The sequence below is a fragment of the Rhea pennata genome, chromosome 1 (assembly GCF_028389875.1).
Source record: "Rhea pennata isolate bPtePen1 chromosome 1, bPtePen1.pri, whole genome shotgun sequence".
In the NCBI taxonomy this organism is placed as follows: domain Eukaryota; kingdom Metazoa; phylum Chordata; class Aves; order Rheiformes; family Rheidae; genus Rhea; species Rhea pennata.
In genome coordinates, this window is record NC_084663.1 from 21,866,774 (window position 1) to 21,889,667 (window position 22,894).

The following is a 22,894-nucleotide window of genomic DNA, read 5'->3' on the forward strand; positions in this document are numbered from 1 at the left end:
TGCTTCTTAGTGAAACAGTACCATCTTTCTAATCCAGGCCCTCCCCCCCCCTTTTTTGGCTTGTTTTTTTAATAACGCTTGTCTAGTCTAGCTCAGGTGCAGATAGCCCACCCTGAATGCTCACATTCGGAACGGTCGGAACAGTCTTTCTAAGCAATACTTATGTCTCCTTATTTTCCATGCTTGTCTCCCAAACCCAGTAATGTTCAAAACAGAACATCCTGATCAGTGACTGGGCCCTGGAGCTTGCAGGGGGGACAGTCCTACCCTGCCTATGCCATTTCTGCAGGGACCTTACTGATCTTACCGATGGCCAAATAAGTGCCAGGGAATGAAATGCAAGTACTCTTAAATGCATACGTGGTCAGGAACTTAGAGCCACGAGCTGTTACAGTTTTGTGGGCTGTGATGGATGTCTCAAACCTGTGCCCAGCCCCCAGCATTATAAAAATCACATCATCTTAATAAAGGGGGAAGGGATGATAAAAGGACAATTGGAAATGATGGGAAATTTGGGGCGAGAGGGCACAGAAAATAAAAGTGGAGTAAAGGAAACCTGGAGACCTCTGGACGCTGCAAAGGGATGGGGGGAAGCACAACCAGAAAAACGAAAAACCCTGGTAGGCAAGAATCATGTTCTCCCCAGAAGCCTCCATTTTGTCAGACTAGGAGAGCTGCTGCCAGATAAATTCTTTAATCATCAGAGGTAATGGGAGAACTAGGGAGAAGGAGTCACCTTTGTTATCAAATAAGCATTTTTAAGATCTTGTGCTGTTGTGCACAAACTCTGAAATGAGTCACAATGTACAGCATTACAGATAACTAGAATGCAGACACGACACGTACTTCATAAAGCCAGCCTTACCCAGTAATCACGAGGCGAAGGTCATCAAACCCCTCCAAGTTTGTTTTCTGGCCTGCATTTTTCACTGCCAACCCAATATGCCTGTAAAACAGTTCTGTTCTGTATTTTTACAGCGTACTGTAAGCCCCTTCAAACTCCTACAGTTCAAACAGTAGTAGTCACATGGACAGTAGCAGGCTTACTCGTGTGCTTAAAATGCCAGATGTGATGCAGTATCCTGCTGAATTGGGATCTTAGTAATGGTCTGCTCAAGTGCATTTAACAGGTAATGCTCAAAGCCCACCAGTGATACATAGGATCAGCTCCAGCTTAACACCCACCTCCACTGTCTAGCATCCATGATTCATGAAGAAAATTGTAAAATTCACTAGTCTGGAGAAGGCAAAAGGAGACATGATAATATTTAGACAGGTGACAACTGTTACAGAGACATGGGGAATAAGTTGCCCGTCACACCTGCAGTGAGGAAGACAAGAACTACTAGACTTAAATTTAAGCAAACACCAATTTAGGTTAGACACTTGAACAACCTTCCTAATACTAAGAATTTCTAATGCTGCAATTCTTTTGGGTGGTACCGATTCCTTTATTATTAGAAGTCCTTAGGAACATGTTAGGAAAGGGTTAGACAAATGCCCATCTCTGATGACTCCCCCTGCAACTGGTTAAGGGTCTGGATTCAAATCTCTCACAAGGTCTCTATTTTCTATGAACCAGAGATTATGGAAGACAACAAAACTCCAGCTAATGTCATAATCACTGTTACCAGTTCCTAAGAAACCTTATGTAAAAATAATTTGTCAAGAAAAGGAGAAAGAAAAGAGAAGGAGAAAGAGAAGAGAGAGAGAAAGGACAGAAGGAGAAAAAAAAAGAGAGAGGGAGGGAGGGAGGGAAGGTAAAAGTGCACTTGGCCTCTCCACCCCAATCTCAGAAACACCTATGCCTAAAGCAGTCACATGCATATCATACTTTAATAAAGTGACCTCAAATGTACTCTGCTGTGGCTGATAACTATTCAATGAGGCTTAGTTTCAGTCAAAAAGAATGCATTTTAGGGACAGTTAAAATGCTGAAAAAATATATGAATCAGCTGCCAAGGCCTCTCTTGACTATTGACGTCTGAATCCCTTCAGCATTGACCTCAAACCAATCCCAGGATTTGAGGGGTTTTAAGAACCGGATTTATGTATTACACTAGGCCACTTAGCAGACACTAGTGACCCATCTTGTAATTGCTAATTAATGAGGCATTCAATTACAGCAACCCTCTGCAAATATGGATCAGAGCACAATTTACAGTCATGTACACTCCAGCAATCATACCACAGCTATTACTGATGTCAGCTGCATCACTTGCACAAGTCTGGCAGAAAGCACCTCTAACAATACTAGCACGTCTGCTCTGTCAGCAGCTGTGCAGTCCTGCACCCCTGGCATAGCTAGCCAAAATCTTTTGTTTGATAAACTTCCTATTTCAATGCTCTCAGCATTGCAGCACAGACGAAGCTGAAACAGCACGGCCAGAATCACTAAAAGCATTGTTTCGTTTCAGAGGATACTTGCACCTTACCTTGGTCCTTGTAAAAGCATGTTAAACTTCCATTATGCTCTTGCTGAGTCAATAGAGCTAAAAATGCCTGAAGTAAGTGAAAGTGCTGATACTGCTGACATCATCAGCATGCAGCATCATGAAGTAATGGAAAAACAGGTTAGCAAGGTTCACGGTATTGCCACAAGCAGAGGAATTTCCAAATCACATCAGGTCAGATTAGGTCTCTTCTGCAGGCTAAGGCAATAAAATCTGAATAAAATCTAATCATTGTACTTTTGCAACTGAAAGAATAGGAAGCTTAAGAGCATGACCATAGTCCATCAAAGGGCTCAAAATATTGGTGAAAGACACCAGTGGTGTTGTAGCAGGAGAAGGTGCAGCTCTAAAAATGTTAAATTCTGATTTAAGATGTATAGGTTGAACTGAACACATTGTTCTGCAGATACCTGGGGCCTGAGTGTATGCCTAGCACCTGGTTGAAGTAATTGAGCAAATCAGAATAAAAGAGGATTAAATGAATGATCAGCTGTGTAAGGGACTTATGTATGCTGTGCATGACTTTGATTCAGGCTGTTGGACCGCAGGACTCACACTGCTTGGTCAGCATAAACGGTGTTATACCCACTACCTACTATGTTGCAGCACAGTGGTAACTGTAGTGTCACAGAAAACTTGTTCCTGGGCAAGACCGAGTAACTCTGACCCTAGAAAAGGGGGTATTAGACACAGACTTAGAAACAGCTAACTGTGGTTAGAGGGGTGCAGCTGCATCTCAGAACATCAGTCTTTGTGGGGAAAATGTCTTTGGATGCAAAGTCTTTTGGCACAATTCCTGAAAGGAGCAGCCAATTTTCTCTTGTCTAGTACAACGTCTCATCTTTTTCACTAGTTTTCATCAATCAGATTCTGAAAAGAAAAAGAAAAGAAATCTTAGTGAGGACAGCATTAGATTAAAATATTAAAATGCCCAAAGTGAAATTTTCTTCCTATTTTTCAGGCATCGGATGTCTTTTTTCAGACATGAGGTCTGAGTACCTTATACATTTCCTCGATATTTTGAAAGTTCATGCTACCCTTCAAGCAAATGCCTAAACTGTGTTTTGACAGCAAGTTGAAACTATTATTACACCAAATGGGAAGTGAAATTCCCTACTGTATCAACATGTCTGTACATGATTTCTACATACCACATGTTTCCAAAACTCAGCCCAATCTTAAGCAAGCCCTTAGCCTTAATATTTGAGAACAAGAACAAAAAAAAAGGGAAAATGTACTCCCAAATATGTTCTAATAAAATCTCTATTTAGATAATAATTTTTTGCTTAGACTAAATGGCTGTTTTAGTTTTATTTTCATTACACAGAATAGAGAAGCAGGAAAAAAAAAGGTGGAGACACTTTCTGAACATAATCACTTTCTATAAACAACGCTTAACACATCTTTCTTGAAAAGGTGTTTCCTGACCAGTAAAACATTTGTACGTGGCTGTCTGCCTTGTCATTTTAAGTATCATCAAATGCAGCCTGTGATTAAACAGGTTCTGCAGTATCGATTTTCAGGTTTTCCGAGTGAAACATTAACTATCCAGTAGGAGAGGAAAGATCCACTGGGAAAGACAGTAAATGGGATAGAAAGGACAGAGGTAAGAAGCTGGACTGCAACAGAACGAAACACACTGGCCGAGCTCACCTGGAAGAGGGTTTAAAATATCCTGCCGGGATGCAGGGCGTTGTCTTAGCTGATTCAGGGAAACGTCCTCAAAAAGGGGGCGGCTGGATCCCCTTCCAAAGGGTCCAGTCCTTTGGAGCCGCTGCCCCCTGGGACAGGCAGCTCCCGGAGCGCCTCGGCCGCCGCCGCCCCGCGAGCCGGGGGCGCCCGCGCCGGGGGACGCGGAAGGAGCGCGCCCCGCCGCCGCCGTGGCGGCCCCGCGGCCCGAGCGCCCGCCGCGCCCTGGGAGCTGTAGTCCTCCCGCCCCCGGCGGCGCCGCCGAGCGGGGAGCGCGGGGAGCGCGGGGGACTACAGCACCCAGAGTGCCGCGCGGCGCCGGCGGCCGCCGCCCCGCCCCGCCCCGCCCGGCGAATGACTAATGCAGCATGTGGTGCGGCTAGCGTGCCCGCCGCAGCGCCCGCTCCGCGCAGCCCCGCCGCCGCCTGCAGCGCCCGCTCCGCGCGCCGCGGGACCCGCTGCCCCCGGCCGGGCTGCGGCCGCGGCCGCCGAGGCGCCGCCCAGCAACGGCAAGTGAGTGCGGCGGCGGCGGAGGCGGCGGCTGTTCCTGCCGGGGCGAGCCGCGCCGAGCCGAGCCGAGCCGCGCCGCGCCGCGGCGGGGAGCGGCGATGCCATGTTGGGGCCGGGCGCGGGCGGGCGGGAAGTTGGCTGCTGGCGCGGCGCGGCCGCCCCCGTTGCCCGCTGGGGGCCTGGCGGCGGCGGTGCACAGCGGGCTGCGCCGGGCCCTCCCGGCGGCTCTCAGCGGGGCTTCGCGGCGCGTCTGCGGCGCTGGAAGCGGGGGGGGAGCTGGGCTTCGGCCGGGCCGCGGTTCCGCCGTGCCCGCGGGCGAGCCTGGCGGCGCTGGGTGCTTTCAAACGCCGTCCCGGCCTTTTCCCCTCCTTTTTGTGGTGCTGGGGGTCGGGTAGCGAAGAGCGGCCCGCGGTTGGGGCCTGGTGCCCGAAGCTGCCGCTGTGCCCGGCAGTGAGGAAGCCGCGGCACGAATAAATAGCTCTAGTCAGCCCAGGTCTGAAAACAAACTTTGTCCAAAGCCTCCTCTATTGAGGAGAATGCGTGCTCGGGCGATCCTGTCTGCTAGCATATGTGAAATGAGCATATTTATTTTTAGCTGGCTTTCGGGAAGAGGAAATGTTTTTGTTCGGTAAAACTTTGCGGAGAGTTGCAACTGCTGGGTGGTTGCTGCTGAGCTGGAAAAGCAAGGGGGTTCGCTTTGCAGTCACATGCTGCTGTGCACGTACGGTGGTGGTGGTAGTCCCAAGAAATACTGTAGGTGCCTGGCGTGGCCCCGTTTTCTCCATCTTGTATAGACGTGTATCAGTGCCGGTAGTCTCCTCCAGCTAGATAATAGCACGTGCTCCTTCCTGGAAAGCTAGCGCAGTCAAACAAGCAAAAAATGTATGAGGTCAGATTCCAGGGTTTTCATTGCTGTTTCTAGCAGAGAGTAGAGCGTAGGCAGTTGAGGGAAAGCACATGCATAATTAAGTATCTTAAGCTAAATGAATGTATTTACTGAAAAAACAGGGTTTTGGCTGTGACGGTTTGTGCTTTACCTGTTTGTGGTTTATGATAGAATTTTAAGCTTCAGTAACTTGGCTATCTGACAAGTACACGTCAGCAGGTCATAACAGTGTCTGGCACTTCTGGGTTTTAACTGTAGATTCAGATACTGTTTCAGTGATGGCAGAGTTGCACATGTTTTTCAGTGCACTCTTTCTTCTGTATAGTAAATATAGTGAAATGCTGCTGCCCCCCCCAACACCAGAGCTGTGAATACAGCAGTGATATTGGTGTGTTATTTTTGGGAGGGTCATCTGATAGCTTTTTAAAAAATACCTTTTAGAAGGTAGCTTCTCTTTGCTTACTTGCTACTTGGGAAAATTGAGGAAATAGATATGGGCAGTCTTAGCAAATTGAAAAAATGGAGTAAGCCAGGGATAAATATACTCCAGATTTAATGGGAAAGGTGTATAGCTACAGCTGTATGAAGTGATATGAGAACATGTACTTTACCAGCTAATACTGGTAGAAAAGAGGAATTCTACAGCCCCATTTGGTCTGCTGTGATAAGTTCATGCTGGCACCAGTTGTCTATCATAGAATATTTAGTACTAGATTCCACAAATACATTCTGTTAGTAATGGTTGTTACTGGATAGGTATTTGCAGATAGTAACCAAGATTTCAATATGAATGTTTCTGAGGTGAGACCTTCAGTTATTGAATATTTTTGTAAGAGGCCAGTCAAGCTTGAGATGCTTTGAACATGTTAATACTGTAGTTCTGCATTTGAACTTGCAAACTCTGTAAATAGTGATTCTTTTTTTTTTCCTGCATGCAGAATGGCTTGGGTGCATGTAGTTGAATATTAACCAAAATCTGTAGATTTCAAGTATGAAAGTATGCATTCATCCAATGACAAACTCTCTTCCTTTTTGATAACTTAAAAAAGGGGGGGTCTATTGTCTTCCCCCTCCATTTTATTTCCTCTGTGTGGGTGTGCTATGCCTTTTGATTGAAGTTGCCAAGAGATGCAGGAACTTACCATCAAGATATTTAAATTCGTATGTGTGGAGATGCTATCTCATACCAAGTAACAGGAGAGATTGTGTTGGATATCCAGGATCTCCCACTTGCTAAACCCTGCAGGCTGTCTGCAAAATAACCTTGTCTGTATGGATAGTGCAGCATTGCACGTCTGTGTTCAGAGGCACATGCCTGTCTGTGCAGGAAGGACGTGTGCGCACGTGCGAGGGGGAGCAAGAGCTTGCGACACAGTTGAATAGCAGCTGTAAATACTGAGAAAAGTTTATTAAAAATGACCTTGCATCTCTTGTGCAGTATGTATGGAGATCCTGAATCTTACTGCGCTGGGATTTGTATCTCATAATTTTGCGCAACTGGAAACCATCCTTCAACAGGACATTAAAATAGCTAGCTACAGGCTAGCCAGTAGAGAGGGCCCATGCTTGAGGAATTTAGGATCAGAAATTGCTGAGGCTGAGTGAAGGGGGTTTATAGGTGTGGGGTTTTTATGAGGAAAGCAGATGGGAATAGGAATAGAGTTATCTTTCAAGGGAAAATTATTACTGTGCTTGTCAGAGGCAGGCTACTCGGGCTACTTTGCACAGTAAATGAGCAGTGCAGCAGCTGGGTGGAGTTGCAAGCAAGATATCTTTGTGGGTAGGTATGCGACTGTAGTGCTCAATGCTCGGTGTTAACATGTGGGGTTCCTGTGTCAAAAGCTGACAGGCTGGAATTAGTTTGCTTGCCGGGTGCTTTGTCTGTGTTAGGTATGTCCTGAAACCTGACTCTCCTTCTCCAGTTCTCTGCCACAACAGAGCTCTGTGTCATTTGCTTGTTGCTAGCACATGGGCCGATGTCAAATAACGATGTTTTCAACTTTTGTGATCCCCTAACAATTTTGGAAAAGAATAAATCAGCTTGTTCCCAGCTACTGTTGAGAGACTAGGATGGAAGGGGCGGGCAGAAGAGCATTGATAAGTAATACATTTGTCAGTTAGATAAAATTATATTGTCCTACAGAATCCCAATTTTATCATTATAAGGTTCCATTTAAAAGTGTTCATAGTAAAATTAATGAATGTGAATGTTTGCCTGTGCTCTCAGGACCCAGCTTCTGAGATCAACTTCTATGTCAGCAGACTGTCACTGGTACATACCTACATTGGAATAAATAGGTATGTGAGTTTTAAGAAGCCTCTTGCTGCCGTTCTGTAGACCATGGTCAAGTAACTTTGAAACCATCAGTTGCCCGTAGCATAACTTCTCTAGCCATCTGCTTTGCTGGCTCTTTGTAGCTAATGAGCAGAGCAGATGAAAAAATTGTTCCTTGTAGTACTCCCTAGAAACTGCAAGCAGCTGCTGTGTGATTTGATTTTTTTTTTTTCCTGCTGATGTTCTTGGAGTGCTTTTCAGAGTTCCCCGGTGTCAAAAGCATCATTTGTTTAATCGTTTTGGATGGTCTGGAGGCATCCAGAGAGAGGAGAGATGGTGAATGGATATCTTCTACTAGTAGCAGGAGCCTAGTAAAATTGTTTTGGTTCCAAATCCTTTCCTGATTTTCAACGTGATTTATGTTGTAATAAAATGGAAAATCAACTTGAGCGGATCTGTAGAGTTTGAGAGAGCAAGTTCCCCAGTGGCTGGCCAGGTGTGGGCTGCATCACTTCTGTCTTTCTGTCCATGTTATGAAATTTAGCAACCTCTTTCCAGCCTCCTAACACCTTATAGATTTGACCTGTTTATTCTCAGTTCTACTTCATGTTAACATCCTGATTCAACTCATTTATTCAGTTCATCTGGTAGCCCTGGTGAATGTAATAGCAATAACTTATGAAAACATAAAATACAGGAAACTCTTGCTTCCTCCCTCCCCCTCTTTTTTGGCTTTCATTGATAAAGAATGCTAGTGTGCAGTTTTTGTAGAACTGTAGAAGTTAAACCAGACTGAAGTCATTTTTTGTCTTAATTATTCTTGTGAGGCAATACAATTTTTTTCCTTGTTATGTAATTTACATTGCGTTTACTCTGCCCTAATTTATATGCAAGGTTAACTTAGTGGTAGAATAGTCTAGAATGACAAACCAGCGCATGTTTTCAGTGCATCAATGTCCCAGGCTGGCTATAAGGTTGCAACACCTCCAGTTAAAGAAAATGAATCTGGTTGTCTGTGATTTTTATCTTTTAGTCTTCCAAAGTATGCAAATGCATATTGGCTCCAACATGCAAATACCTGAGTCCAGGTTGCGTACATCAGCAAAGTTTGCTTTGCAGGAACAGCTGATTGATGCTCAGAGGGTAAAATCTGTATTTTGAAATTTATGAACTTCTGAATCATGAGAAACCAGAGCCACAATCACCAGCCATCTGTGATCACAGAACCAGTTGCTCAGTTAAGTTTCAAAGGCGTGGGTGGTGTCAAAGAAATATGTGCAATATGTAGAGTAGGTCACCTTGGTGATGGTTTTGAAATAATTTCCAATTCCTGAATTTGTGACTGTTGTACTATTTGGCAGTCAGATTTCAGCTGATGCATCCTTCTGAGTATGAGCAGTCTATCAACACAGAAGTGACACCATTTGGAGCTGATGATGATTTGTTTGTAAACATTTGTAAAATATCTATGCATAAGCATGGAAAAAGTCCCATTAACCTTAAATACTTAGTCTGCCTCCATTGCCAAGTATAGTACTGACATAAGCATGTATCTGTTAATTAGTTTAGCCTCTATAGTAGGTTAGAATGTGAGTGTAACTCTTTGTCAGTGAGAGAAAGGTCAGAGTTGTACATCAGTAATTTGGACCAGAAGATACCTCTTCTATTTATGTAAAAGTTACCCTGTTAATGGGTAGCAGCATTCAGGTGAGACATACTTACGCATTGTGCAATACGAACCTAAAGTACGCAGACCGTAAAACTCAGTGTCCATTGCTAATGAAAGTATCGTTTTAGAATGTGAAAGGAATGTGGTTAGATGTAAGTAGACTTTTATTGCTGTGTCTCAGGACAGACAGACAAAGTTTGTTCTGGCCAGGAGTACCAGTGTTGCAGGACGTCATCAGGAGGTTGTTAGTGAAATAGTTGTTTGTATGTGCCTGTGGTCTGAGTCCAGCACAGGTTAGTGATGTCAGGCGTTCGAGTGGGATGGCTGCAGCGTGATCTGAGTGGCGCATACTAGCATCCTGGCTTTATTTCCACATAATCCCCACTTTACTGTTCGATATCTTGCTCTCGAAGCAAATTAAGCCCTCAGCCTAACTCTCATCTTTCCCACGGTGACTCTAGATGAAGAAGGTTAAGTTATACTGGCATGTTATTGTGAGGAAGTATTTTCCCAGAGGTGCAGGGGGGAAGCTGCTGCTTAAGGGTCGTTGGATGGAAACAAAGGAAAATTCAAGTTACAAACTGAAATGCTTTTAAAGCTCCAATAGGCTCCAATCTACTTGTTTGGGTAGGGCCAAATTCGTATTTAAGTATTCATGTGCCTCAATTCCTTACTGTAAAACAAAGGAAGCATATTTAAAGCTATCTCAGAGATTGTAGGATTAGTAGTCCATGTGCTGAGAGATGTGGATACTTTTGCAGCACCAGGGTATACTGTAAGAATCTGAAGTAATAGTACAGGCAATTAAACTTGGGGTGGGGGACAGGCAGGCATAAATTTTTGACTTTGTTTCACTAAAAGGTGAAACAAATTGTAGTGGTTTTGTGGCCTGTAATTTCTTACTGGTTATTCTGATGATGGTTTTGTTCAGAGCATGGAAAATAAAAGGCAATTTTAGAACTCCAGAGAACTTCATTTCCTTTTTGCAATGTCAACATGTTGAGGAAAGAAAATACGTGTGAACTTCTGTAGCTCAGAATGAAGAAAACATGTTCAATAGAAGTCTCTTTTTTTAAGGATTAGCTGACTGTGTTGTTTTATAAATAGAAATCTAAGAGGTTTTCTTGAAGCTTTTTATTGATTCAGTATCTGAAGGAAGCAAATTCAGACAGGCAATACAGGATCAAATGCAGCTCTACTGCAGGAGGCTACCTTAAAGAACTGCTCTATCTTTTGTCTTGTGCTTGAGTTTTGTTACTAAACCAACTACTTCTGGCAATTAAATAGAGAAGGGTAGTCTTTCTTTAATGATAGCTCATATATTAGTGGTCTGGTATTTTTCTTGATACAACACCTGATTTGGGAGCATATCTCTTCTCTCTGAGACTGAGAGCTAAGAGGGAGTTTCAGATGCCTAAATTTACAGCTAGAACTGAAACACTTTGGTCAGTTAAGACTACCCGGTATGAAAAATGAGAATGAGCTGTAGCTCATAATTCCTAAGCAGATTTCACAGAGAGAGTGAGTGCTTTGCTGAAGCTATTTAATATCAGGAGGGCTGGGGGATTGATGTGAGACAACACTGTAGGAAAATCTTTCCTACTTCATTTTTGGCAGCTGTTGTGCAGGATAAGCAGTGGCATCATAGGACAGTATTGCACATAGGGTATTGTGTTCCTTCCCCAGCTGGGGGTGAAAAGAGAAAATAATCTCAGGGGTGTAGAGGACTAACATAGTCCCTTGTCTGATTGCTCTTATTGATGTGAACGATTGCCCTGTATATGTTGTTGAGGAGAGGACCTTGAAAAGAAATATTTGCCCACCAATAATATAAGTAACAGCTAAATTTTAGGTTTGTGGTTCATTGAGTGGTTTCTAAAACTCCTGTTTAGTTGCCTAGGCATCTTAGTAGATGAGGGGAAGGGCTTAATTTGTGTATATATAAAGAACAGCTTTTTTTTTTTTTTAACTGACTTAGTGGTGCCTAGCAGGTGGTTACCTAGGCATGACGAACAAGAAACAAGCACAGGAATTTCCCTTGTCTTGGAAAAAAGGTGATTGAATTAGGGATTCAATCTTGAGGAAAAATTCCAGAGGTAAAACCCACAGTCTGTGGATCATAAGGCTCCAGGTCAAGCTGCTGCTTGTTTCTTCTGGCTCCAGGAATTTTGCTTTCTTGGTGGTAATTTCAGCTAGAGTAATGAATGCCAGATTAAGAAAGTCTCCTGGGAGTTAAGAGAACAGAAATATTTTCTAATATCTGCTTCTTAGAGGAGCCTAGAAGCCACATCTCCCACTTCCTCTGAAAGAAATCCACGGTCATATCTAAGACGTTTTCCATATGTGATCTCATGAAGACCATTACAGGCCTTTAAAGTAGCTGGAGAGAGGTTTGATTAGTTCTGTTTTATGCCAAATCCCATGGTAACTTGAGGTTTTATGATGTTGTGATTTTTATATAGATGTATATATGTGTGTGTATACATATATGTATACACATATATATGAAACACAATTATCTGAACAACTTTACCTATGGCTTTACAACTTGTGGTTGAATTCCCTGCAGTTCCCTGTCAGGTTCTGCCCACCACCTCTCTTCCATGTGCACACACATGCTACTGTAATCTTGAGTAATCTTTTTTTCCCTTGAGGAGCAATGCTGTGCAGACCTGATGTAAATGCTTAACAATTTTGAGACTCTTCTCTCCCTGCCAAACTTATTTAAAATTCACCTGTGGGTTTGCAGGTGCAGACATACAGGCACACAGACAGGCTTATAATGACCAGTCTTATTTCCTTAGGAAGTTGAACTTTACTTAAAAGCAAATCCAGTCATTCTCATCTACTCTCTCCAAACCTGAAAAGTCAAGCACTGAAAAATTTGAAAGTATTGATTTGAAGTTGCCTGGAAACTTGTCAGGATCTGGGGGCCATCTAGAACTGGATCAACAAGCTTGTCCTGGCAGTTGCACTCCCTCCTGCGCTGTCCGTGTGAATTCATGTGCTTCACTTCCCTATCTGTAAAACAGGAAGTACAATTAATGCTCTCCCAGAGGCCCCAGGATTAATAGCTAAAGTGTTGTTACACGTGGGTATCTTCTAAGATACATAGATCTACAAAGCACAGTTACTACTTTGCGTAGAAGAACTATGAGTCTGAGCTGCCCATCTAGTTCCCAGCACATACATGCTTTCTCCTGCGTTGATGGTGAGGGCACTGGCCCTCCAGCCACTGACTGGGTGCTCTGGCATTAGTCTGTGATTTGTTCCTGCTGCCAATCACACTGAATAAGAAAGTGCAAAGTAGCTTTAACACACAGTTTTTCATGGCAATCTTTCTGTTAGGTTTTAGATTTTAGGCAGTTGCCACAATTTTCTTAATGTTGACTGAATAACAGGAATTCCTAAGCATGTTCTAAGGGGGAAAACTTCAGAAAGAGCTCTTCAGCATGGGAAATTTCACGTTCATTTGAACTTCAACAAATCTAAGCACCAACAAGATCATCTTAAAGAAATTGGTGGTGGGCTTGCCTATAGATGTGGCCATGCAGTGTCTCATCTAAATCTTACAGTATTGTGTGGTGTGCTCCTTACGGAGATGATACAGAGACCTACAGAATCCTTCTGTGATGGGACTAGGAGTCACACTGAAAAGCTTTGCTTTCTCCAAAGGTTGTCCAGGTCAGATAAAAAGTGGAATACTAATTAGCATGAGTAAACTTAAGAGTTGTCTCCAGTACTGGGCACATCACTTCTCAGTGATGAGCCTGGAGGACGGCTCTAAATTTTTCTTGAAGGAAAGTCGTTTGGTGCTTCTGCATAGGCCTTTGCTCTGTAGCTGAAACTTGAAGTTTACTATTTTTAGCAGCATTCCCATAGATAAGAGAGACTTTCAAACTGAGGTGAGCCTTCAAACAGGCTTAGTACTTCAGTTTGTATTTAGGTCAGCTAATTCACTGACAGAAAAATTCTTTGGTATTTTGCACATAAGCAGAGAACCAAGTTTAGAGTTGAGTATCTAGGTGTCTGTATAATCCCTTAACTGATGCTATCATGGACAAATGCTTTTTCAGAGGGCAATGTTGGCTGAAGCATATCCATTCCTATACTGTCCACTCAGTTTTGCTGGTGCAGTTGTTTGTGCAACTACTTAGTCAACTGTAGCTGAGCTTAAAATGCATTGCTAGGGAGGGGGAAAGAAAAAAAGGAAAAAAAGTTTTTTTTTTTTTTTTAACCCAAATCTATTCTGCAGTTTTTTTTGTTTTTTTTGTTTTTTTTTGATTTTTTTTTTAATGGTGTAATAAGGACAAGGCAGCATATAAACAAGCACTGGGTTTGCCAAAGCCAACACTGCCACTAGAAAACTAGTGAAGCCACCAGGCCTGCAGTGTCCACAGGGCGGTTAGTACGTGTTGGTTCAGGCTGGCTGCCTTGGGGGAGGAGAGCCCTTCTGTGCGTTTCTGTGGAGTAGCCCGCAAAGCAAATAAATCGTGACGACACTGAAAAGCAGACAGAGCAGCAGTTCAGCCTCACCTACCATTTCAGCTTACCCTGACATCCAGGTTTCGTGCACAATTTGTCATTTATGTTACGTGCATGGAATTCTTGTATAATCTCTTACTGAACCTCTTAGACTGTTTTTAATGTGTAGATTTTGCTTTAACAAGGTAGCTTGCTTCACAGCTTGAGAGCTGTGTGCGTAGTAGTTGCCTGTGTGGGACACAGAGCTTGATTGGTTTTCATAGGGGTTTTGTCTCCAAGAGTGTCTCCAAGAGTCAGGCTTTTAGTCTCCCTGGATTTGTTTTCTAAACTGCAGCTGTAATCTCCTGTTCACTGAGTGACCACAAACAGTGGACAACGCTTGTTGGTAAAGCCTCCAAGTGTAGGGAGAGATGTCCCCTGTCTGAATTAGTTATACATTTCTTGCTGTCCAGGTACATAGTTTTTTATAGAAATGTATTTTAAGCACAGCTAAAAAGCAGTACAACTGCTTTTGAAATAAAGGCAAGGTGATTCGGTGAGGCATTTTAGGCTGTTGCTTCAGGCAGCCTGGTACCGTGAGGGGTGAAATCTAGTCAAACCAGGCAAGGTGTTACTGGTGTGCTTGAGGCTGCCCAGTACCTGCAGGAAACTTCATCAGCGGTGTAACAGAATACTGTGCACACCTGCTGTGAAGTAGGTCAGAGGGATAAAACACAAAATGCTGTAGTGCTGTTTTTTTATGGGTGCTTTGATTTTTAGTGGGATAGAAGTAACAATAAGTAGAGTGAGCTTTCATCATTACTTCACCACCTTTTACCATCTTTTATAATACCATCAGAGTCAGTTCAGAGCACACTATAAGCTTCAGGGATAGCTTCCAATAGTTTAAGCATGTGTACAAAGGAGGAATCTTAAAACCAAGATAAGCATTCAGCAAGGATCTGAAAAATCTGATTCTTGCGGTCCTTTATACAGATGTGATCTTGCTGATGGTCTTTCACTAGCATATTTGTAATCTTACATGTGATAACATGACACAGATGAGATCCTAATGAATGTTGCCCCCTGGATGAGCATTAGGACTGAGATTACTTTCCTATTCCTTGCAGTGGTATAGTCCAAGAAATGCAGGAGACTATTTCTAAAATTTGCCTGAAAATTTGTCTTATTACAGATTACACTGTCAACAAGACAAAACTATTGATATGATTGTGCAAGATTTTTGTTATTACTGAAACAGTTTGCTCAGCCAGTCTGTATTTATGGTTGTTTCTGCGAAAATACTATTTTTCTCAATGTTAGGCAGCAAATGCGGCAAATTCTGAATTCCCACAAAATCCATTCCCTTTTTATACTGAGAAGGTGTTCTCAGTGTGTCTGAAAAACATGTCGCTGCTCTGGATTTAGAGCCAACTCAAAAATTGGATTAACGAGACAGGTTAGTTTTACCCTACAGATAAAAATATATATAAATATGTATTTTTACACCAGCAGAGTTGAAAAGTTGGTACGTGTACATCTTCAGTTTGCTACTTATATTACTTCAGCTTTTATCAAAGAAGTGGTAGAGATGCACAACTCTGCTTTTCTTTCTTGCAATTCTTGAACAAATATTCTGATATTTGCCCTTAATTTTTAATTCTCTTCCATTCCTTTACTTTTTGCAGTTCTTCTATCATTGGTGAAAATAAGCCTGCATTCCAGGGATGCAAGAGGAGCAACAGCCTGAGGTAGGGCTTGGAGTTGAAGTCTTTTCTAGTGGAATTATGGGGAAGCTCAAGATTCAGAATCAGCCAGGTTCTTAAGCTTTTGCTTAGAGAAGGTCTCCAAAGTGAAGGATCAAAGCTGCCAATGTGAGACCCCTTCTAAAACTGGGACTTTTAAAGTTTTGTTGTTTTGATACTTTTAGATATGTCTTTTTAGAGTTCTTTTTCCCCTGCGATAGCAAGAGCTAGAAATTTAATTTGTATTAATTTATTTGCAAGTGAAGAATTGTGCCAAATGGTCTAAAATCAGAGGTTAGGCTTTCAGGATAAAGAATACTTAGTGATTTTGTTTGGATGTTCCCACTGTACATAGTTTAAATACCTTGCAAAATTAAACAGATGCCTTTTTCTGCCCTTCCTGTTCCTTTACTTCTCCTTTCCTCTCCATTTATCTCAAAACCTTTTCCAGTGTAACAGCCCAAGTTCATGAAATTTTACTTTGAAAATTAAGCATATGTGTTCATGTGACCTCCCTTAATTAAAAATTAAGGGAATAGCAGACTGTTACTATGTTCCTTAGTGCTTTTCCCACATCTACATTGTTGTGCTGCCAAAGTCAGCATAAATAACAGTTAATTCAGTATGTTAGGCTGATTTATTTTTCAAAATATTCTTTGTGACTAGAATTGCTTATGCAAGGACTTAAGTTCAGCCATATGTTCTGATCAAAAGCTGAGCTGGCATTAGGTGAGATTTGTGTATGTAATTGCAATTTGCAGTTGTCCGTGAACAGACTTTCCCTTTGGAGTGAAAGGGGTGATAGGGTGCTGGGAGTGTTTTAAACTTTGCGTTGTAGAGCTGTGGTACTTTTAGGTCTTACTGCATGAATTGCAGTGACAAATCTTGCCTTGCCTTCAGTGTGGCCAAGGTAAGACACCCAGGACCTGAAAATTACTGTATGGCATAATGGGATACAAAAAGAAATTAGTTTTGTTGAAAGTTCTTAACTACTTTGTACAGTCCTGTTTTAAATCAGGTTAAGTACAAAATAAATAAACCAGTTACCCTAGCAAAAAAGTTGACATCCTTTAGGAGTTTGGCTGCCTGCTGGCTGACTCATGCTGCCTTTCGTTTGGAAGAATATTGGACAACTATGGATTCACATCATGTGTCTAACTTTGACTTAATATTGTTACAGAATTGCAGATTTTTCCAAGAATCGCACTGACAGAAATTTGAATTAATGCAGTTGCTTAAATATAGCTTATAGTTGGGCTTTCCCTTGTTTTTAACTCTTTTTGTGCATGAACTGTGCTTCTCCAGCTTGGATGACTGCTTTACTCTAGGCAGAATAAGTGAAAACATTTGGATTCTGTTTGCGTGTTATGAATAAAAAGGATTTTGCTTGTCAAAGACCTGCTTAATGTACTTTCAGTGATACTGTTTAAAAGTCAGTCTTTGGAAATTTTATCAATTAACTCTTAATCCATTGGAGGGGAAAATATGCAGACTTCTCATCCTTTTAACTTTGATTTCTGGTGTGTGTGTATATATATATATATATATATGGTCAATGTATGCATAAGTCTTATAAGATTGGCCCTGCATGTATGTATAATTACCTTACACTAACAGTAACAGTCTGAGATACTTAATCAGACTCCTTCTGATTGGATGTGTGTGTTCTTGTGAGTGCTTGTTCATGTTGTTAGACTCCTGACAATCTAATGCCGACTGGCTGGTAATTAAGTAAAATATGCCATCTGATAAGTGGCAGTGTTTTTATTACCTGTACACATTTTCATTTCCAATACAGAAAATTCTATCATTGTTAGAACAAATTTATCTCTAGAATTAGATTTTTTTTTACTCCATATTAGAAATAAGTATTATCTTTTTTGAAATAGACGTTAAATTTTCAGTCTTAATATGCTATTTAGCATACATATTTAGCTATGAGAAAAACAGTTGTAAAACAACAGATATTTTGAATCCTGACACTGCTTAAATTATTTAGTTGCTTGAATATTATATGTAGGTTCAAATCAAGCAGGCTCAGAAAGAGAAAAAAGTATTAAAACATTTCATAATAATTCCCAGCCTCCTTTGAATTTGTTTCACGCAGGCTGCTGCAGACCCAATGTCCTCCTCAGAAGCACCAGAAGATGGCCCAAAGGAAGCATCAAGTGTATCACAGAATATCTGTATGTTTCTGGTTTGACTGGGGAGGGTGTATCACGTTGGAAGGCTATTAAGCTAAACATCTGTGCCTTTTCCTTACCTAATAAGGATGCAGTTGTTAGATATGACCTTGTTCGCATCTCCCTTTTGTGCTGACTTAATCTGTTCATGATTTGTAGGAAAGCGCAGTTGCATAAACCACATTTGAAAAGAGCAATCACATATTATATCGATTGTCAGTTTTCTGCTCCCGTGCTTTCAAAAGAAAGTAAATTGGTTTTTGATTTAATAGATATATTCAGCTGTTGTTTTAAACATGGTCCTGTTCTACAAGCCAAATCTAGATATATACATGTTTGATTCAGTGTTCTGGCATCTGCTGTAGTGACGTTGAATCAGTTGTCACAGATGAAAAATTCTGCTCATTGTGATAATTTTTTGATAGGAAGACCAAGCCTGCAGGATGTGGGAATAAGATTATTTAAGACAGAGCTGTCTTAGGAAGCTCAGGAAGAGTATCAATCTTTACCTTTTAGTGGTGAAGATCAGATAATGGGAGACATTCCTCTTTCAGGAGAAAAAAGAAAGGCTTCTTAGGATATGCGTTTTGTTTATTGATATACTGCTGTGCTGTTAATACATATGATCCTTCTTTTGAACAATAGGAGCATTCAGATTGTGCTTTCTGGCAAATAATAGGCTAAGAACCACCCTAGGGCAAGTTTAGCATGTAACAGCAACGTTTCTATAAGGCTGAAGTTGCTCAATAATCCCTGGAGACTATAGCTTTCAGTGATAGCAATCATGGGAGCAAATAGACAGCCTTAACCAAAGCAACAGAAGAAGCATTCAAGCCTAAAGAAGCAGATTAATTTTTCTTTTGTGTTCCTTTTCTCCTCAGATATGGCAGTTGGGAGCAGCTACAGTTTTTATTAAACTGAGAATGTTTTCCTTGTTATATCTTTAAATGTTAACATCTGTTACTGCGCTGTTCTAATAGGTTTTTTCACATGAAACATGATTCAGTCCAGTTTTGAATGTATATGAGGTGGAGGAAACTAATGGAAAAACTAATGGAAAGGAAATCCATTAAAGGTCTCTGAGTACATAGAAACCACCTTCAACTTAGAGAATCTGAGACATAAATGGCTGGAGGCTAGGAGCATATTTGGGGAAAGTATCACGTTTGCTACCCTACTTCTTATGCTCTTTCCTAAAAATCCAGTTTTGACTACTGCAGGAAACAGGATCTCTAGGTAGATTTTGGTTGACCTCATATGGCTAGTTTTGTGGTCATGTGACTGAAGGTGCTATGGAACAGCCTTATGCCTTTTTCTTTTACAGTCACACTTTCCCTACCTGCTCCTTTGCCTTAGATTCGTTCCAACAGCCACATGGTCTTAGATCAGCTTAAACTGATTGCAAAGCCAGGTTCTTGGGTATTGACCATATCCTTGGGTATTGACCATATTGACCACACTGTTCATTAACCTTTTTCTCCTGGGATCACAATCCTGTTTTAGGCTTCTGGACCACTCTAGACCTCTGCTAACTTGTCTAGCAGTTTACCAGAGAAAGAGTTGATTGGAAACAAAACTCTACTTTCCCACTTTTCTTTTCCTCCCCCTAAGACCCATTACAATCTAAGAATAATTAATTCAAAGTTACATTTCCCATTGGTGTAAGATTGAAGCTTCTCTATCTCAGTGAATCAAACTTCCTGGCATTCCCCAAACAACTGTGATGGAACTGATAGACCTTTCTATATTTCCATGGCAAGCTCAATATAAATAGACTGAATTCATGTTACACTGTTTTGGCTTAAATAGCTTGTTGAAGCTAGGATAGAATGACTGATTTTGACTTGAATGCCTCTTTTAATGTTTAATTTTCAGTTGTGTACTGATTCATTGTGTATTAGTCACAAAAGAGGCTAAGATTGGTACTGGTAGGTATGCTACATGCTCCCATATGTACAGATGACTTTACCAGCATAACTCATACCAGTATAAATATGTTGCTATTGTTTATACAGATAACATTCCAAAAGGGAACACTTCTGTCCTAGAATTTTGTAAAATGCCTTTTTTTTTTCCAATTTAGTGTATACCTTTTCTAAGTATTCTTTGCTTCTCTATCCACCTCACCTGCCACACAGCTTCTCTTTCCCTTACTGGACTGCGTGGACAACCTGTCCCAGTGTCCACAGGGTAGGAAACCTGGACTGAGACCCATGCTTGGAGGCAGCCTCTCCAGTGGTGGCACTCTCAATGATGTAGCCTCAGAATTGAATGTAAGATTATAGTGGTAAATCAATGGCCTTTTAGCTCTACTCTGCTCTTTAGTGGTGACATTTTTTTTTTGCTTTTCTGTTTTACTTACCTGCATTTCAGTCACATGCACTTCTTTCTTTTTTGTTTCTTAACTTCCATAGCTGATGCAGATGCATTTAAAATTCTTCTGGAGATGAAGATGAAGAAGAGGCAGAAAATACCCACTTTACCAAGCACTGTGACTGAGCTTGACACAGAGGATGGTTCTAAAGTGTATGTGGTTGGAACAGCCCACTTCAGTGACAGCAGCAAAAAGGATGTAGTGAAGGTAAATGTGAAGGAGGAGCCCTTCAGCAGTGTTTATGATGCTGTCAATTTAGAATTAAGTATGTCACAAAATAGAACAAGGCCCAGAAATCTTGACTTGATTCTGTGCTGTAACCTCCAGACTCTGTTTCTGAAATTAGCTGTTGAGGGGCTCACTGCACTGTGGGATGAAATAAGAGACACCCTTATTATCTTGATAATTTTTTGACACAGTAGTTTGTTCTCCCATTCCAAATACTCATATTTTTCCTCTAAATAGCAAATGCTTTTACAAGCACTAGTGTTTTTGAAGCTTACTTTTCATGTCAAGGTGTAGCATCGCATCAAGCTGACAACGTGTGCTGTGTTTATTGCATACTCACTGGGATGGAGACAAGCTGAGAAGATCCAAAGCCCAGAGCAAAAACTGGAGTTCTCAGCTTCCCTATGTGAGAGATGTGTAATACAAACCTTGAAAACCCTAATGCCCAAAATTTCAGAATACAGTCCAAGATGCAAATAAAGCTGAAGTCCTAGCAGAATTCAGTAGGAGCTATTTGAGGTGGTACTTCATGCAAACTCTGCAGTTTAGACTGGCTTTATCCTCTGGAAACTTGAGGGGAAGGAATCTTTTGCCAGATTCATTAGTTCTGGCTCTTACAAGACTTATTCCAATCAGATTATAAATGACCACGAAGTATGAGTAAATGAATTGTGCAAATGCGAAAAAAGTTTAACAGCAGGATTTCTCCCCCCCCACCACCCAACATACTACAATTTGGACTCTTATCTTCCTGTCTCAAGAGTATCCAGCAAATAAAGTACTTCACTAGTATCTTCTTTTTTTTTTCTTAATAGTTATTTGCTGAAGCCTTATGTTTTTACTGTAGCCTTATGTTTTTACTGTTCTGCTAATTGAAAGTAATTGGTAAAGTGGGCTTTTGTTATACCTAATGCCTTGCAAATTACTCTCCTGAAAGATTAGTACTGACTACATAGCTGTTTCCTAAACTGGTGTAAATACATTTGTCTTTTTCAGACAATACAAGAAGTACAGCCTGATGTAGTTGTGGTGGAGCTATGCCAATACAGAGTTTCTATGTTAAAGATGGATGAAAAGACATTACTAAAAGAAGCCAAAGAAATAAATCTGGAAAAACTTCAACAAGCTATAAAGCAGGTATGATTCCCACAGTGAGAATTAAAGGTTTGTATTAAGTAATTTGTCAAATTATAAACAGGGTTCCCACTGGCTATGAACCTAATAGCTGTCATACAGGGAGAATATGGCTGGAGTGGAAAGTTAGCTTTGGTATTTTGCTTTTAGCTTCATTATGGAAGGTTCTGTTCCACAGTTGGGTTGTCTGGGCGGTCATTGACTGCCTCAAGACTCTTCATGGGCTTGACAGTTACTGTGTTTGCAGAACACAAGTTTAACTTTGTAATGCTTCAATAATACATTTAAACATGATTATTATCCCTAGGATTTGCATCTGTATTGCAGCTATTTAAGGAGAACTTGTTTCTGTTATTGTTTGTGGTGATCTGTTGAGTTGCATTCCTTCTTCATCTTAGTGTGTTGCTCTTCTGTGTGTATTCTTTTTTTTTTTTAATTCCATTCTACTTTTGAGTAGTATGGTATTGACAATAAGCCTTGAGAGGTTTTTGAAAAATTTGGGCACAGTGGGTAACTATTCAGTTTGTAACTAGTTTGGCAATCTGTCCATGTTTGGATGGGTGTACAAAACATGATTCTTGTCCTGGTCCTGTTTTTTCAGTTTTACTCGGTTAGATTGTATTTGAGTAACTTTAAGCTAAGCACAGCAAGATGATACAAAGTTGATCTTAAAATGATGATAGGATGTTTAATTAGAATGGCAGCATCTGGTCAATAGTCATAAGTGTTTCCAGTGTTCAGCTGAATGAACAAATTCAGTTATTTTCATTGTGTGGTGCAGGCATATCATCACAGTTACTTATTTTTTTGAACTCATGGGGGAATTTCTAGAATTGCAGCCCTAATAATAACATAACCTATATCTGTGAGGAAGCACATGCAGTGACTAGAGGATAGTCTATTTTGTGTGTGTGTATACATAGTTTCTCAATACAGTCTTTCTGACTCTTGTGTTTAAGCAATAATGAGCCTTCCCAGTTTTCTTTATGTCCTATCAAAGAACAGAACATCACAAAACATTTGAATATTGCATTAATTATTGTATACATCTATTTGTTTTAGGTAAGGTGGTTTGCTTTGATGCATGTAGCCAAAGAAATAACCTTCACAGCAACCTATGCTGTGTAGTTGGGGGTTCTGACCTGATGAACAGGCATGTAAGCCTTCTTTTTACATGAAAAGCAAGAACTGTTGCATTTAGTTTTGTACTCTGGGGGAGAAGGCCAGTGAAAATAAACTTATTTCTCTATGAGGAAAATTCATGTCTGCCAGGACTTTGAGTGA

At 41.1% G+C, this 22,894-nt stretch overlaps 1 protein-coding gene and 1 long non-coding RNA gene across 3 annotated transcripts in view; one reads left to right on the plus strand and one right to left on the minus strand.

The window, feature by feature from the left end:
* Positions 1–678: 678 nt before the first annotated feature.
* Positions 679–4,313, minus strand: LOC134154112 (uncharacterized). The gene is made up of 2 exons (XR_009961340.1): positions 4,107–4,313; positions 679–3,323 (listed from the first exon to the last, which is right to left on the minus strand). It is a non-coding gene; the product is annotated as an uncharacterized LOC134154112 (long non-coding RNA).
* A 313-nt stretch (positions 4,314–4,626) lies between these two features.
* TRABD (TraB domain containing) overlaps positions 4,627–22,894 on the plus strand; it is a 33,846-nt gene continuing 15,578 nt past the window's right edge. The window contains exons 1-5 of one of the 2 annotated variants that reach the window (XM_062582933.1): positions 4,627–4,655; positions 15,635–15,697; positions 17,799–17,877; positions 20,289–20,455; positions 21,473–21,613. In XM_062582933.1, coding sequence (XP_062438917.1) covers positions 15,674–15,697; positions 17,799–17,877; positions 20,289–20,455; positions 21,473–21,613 — 411 coding nt within the window. In that variant the 5' untranslated portion in view covers positions 4,627–4,655; positions 15,635–15,673. Of the gene's footprint in view, positions 4,656–15,634; positions 15,698–17,798; positions 17,878–20,049; positions 20,148–20,288; positions 20,456–21,472; positions 21,614–22,894 lie in introns of those variants that run through there. The other variant, XM_062582940.1, reaches the window with a different exon arrangement.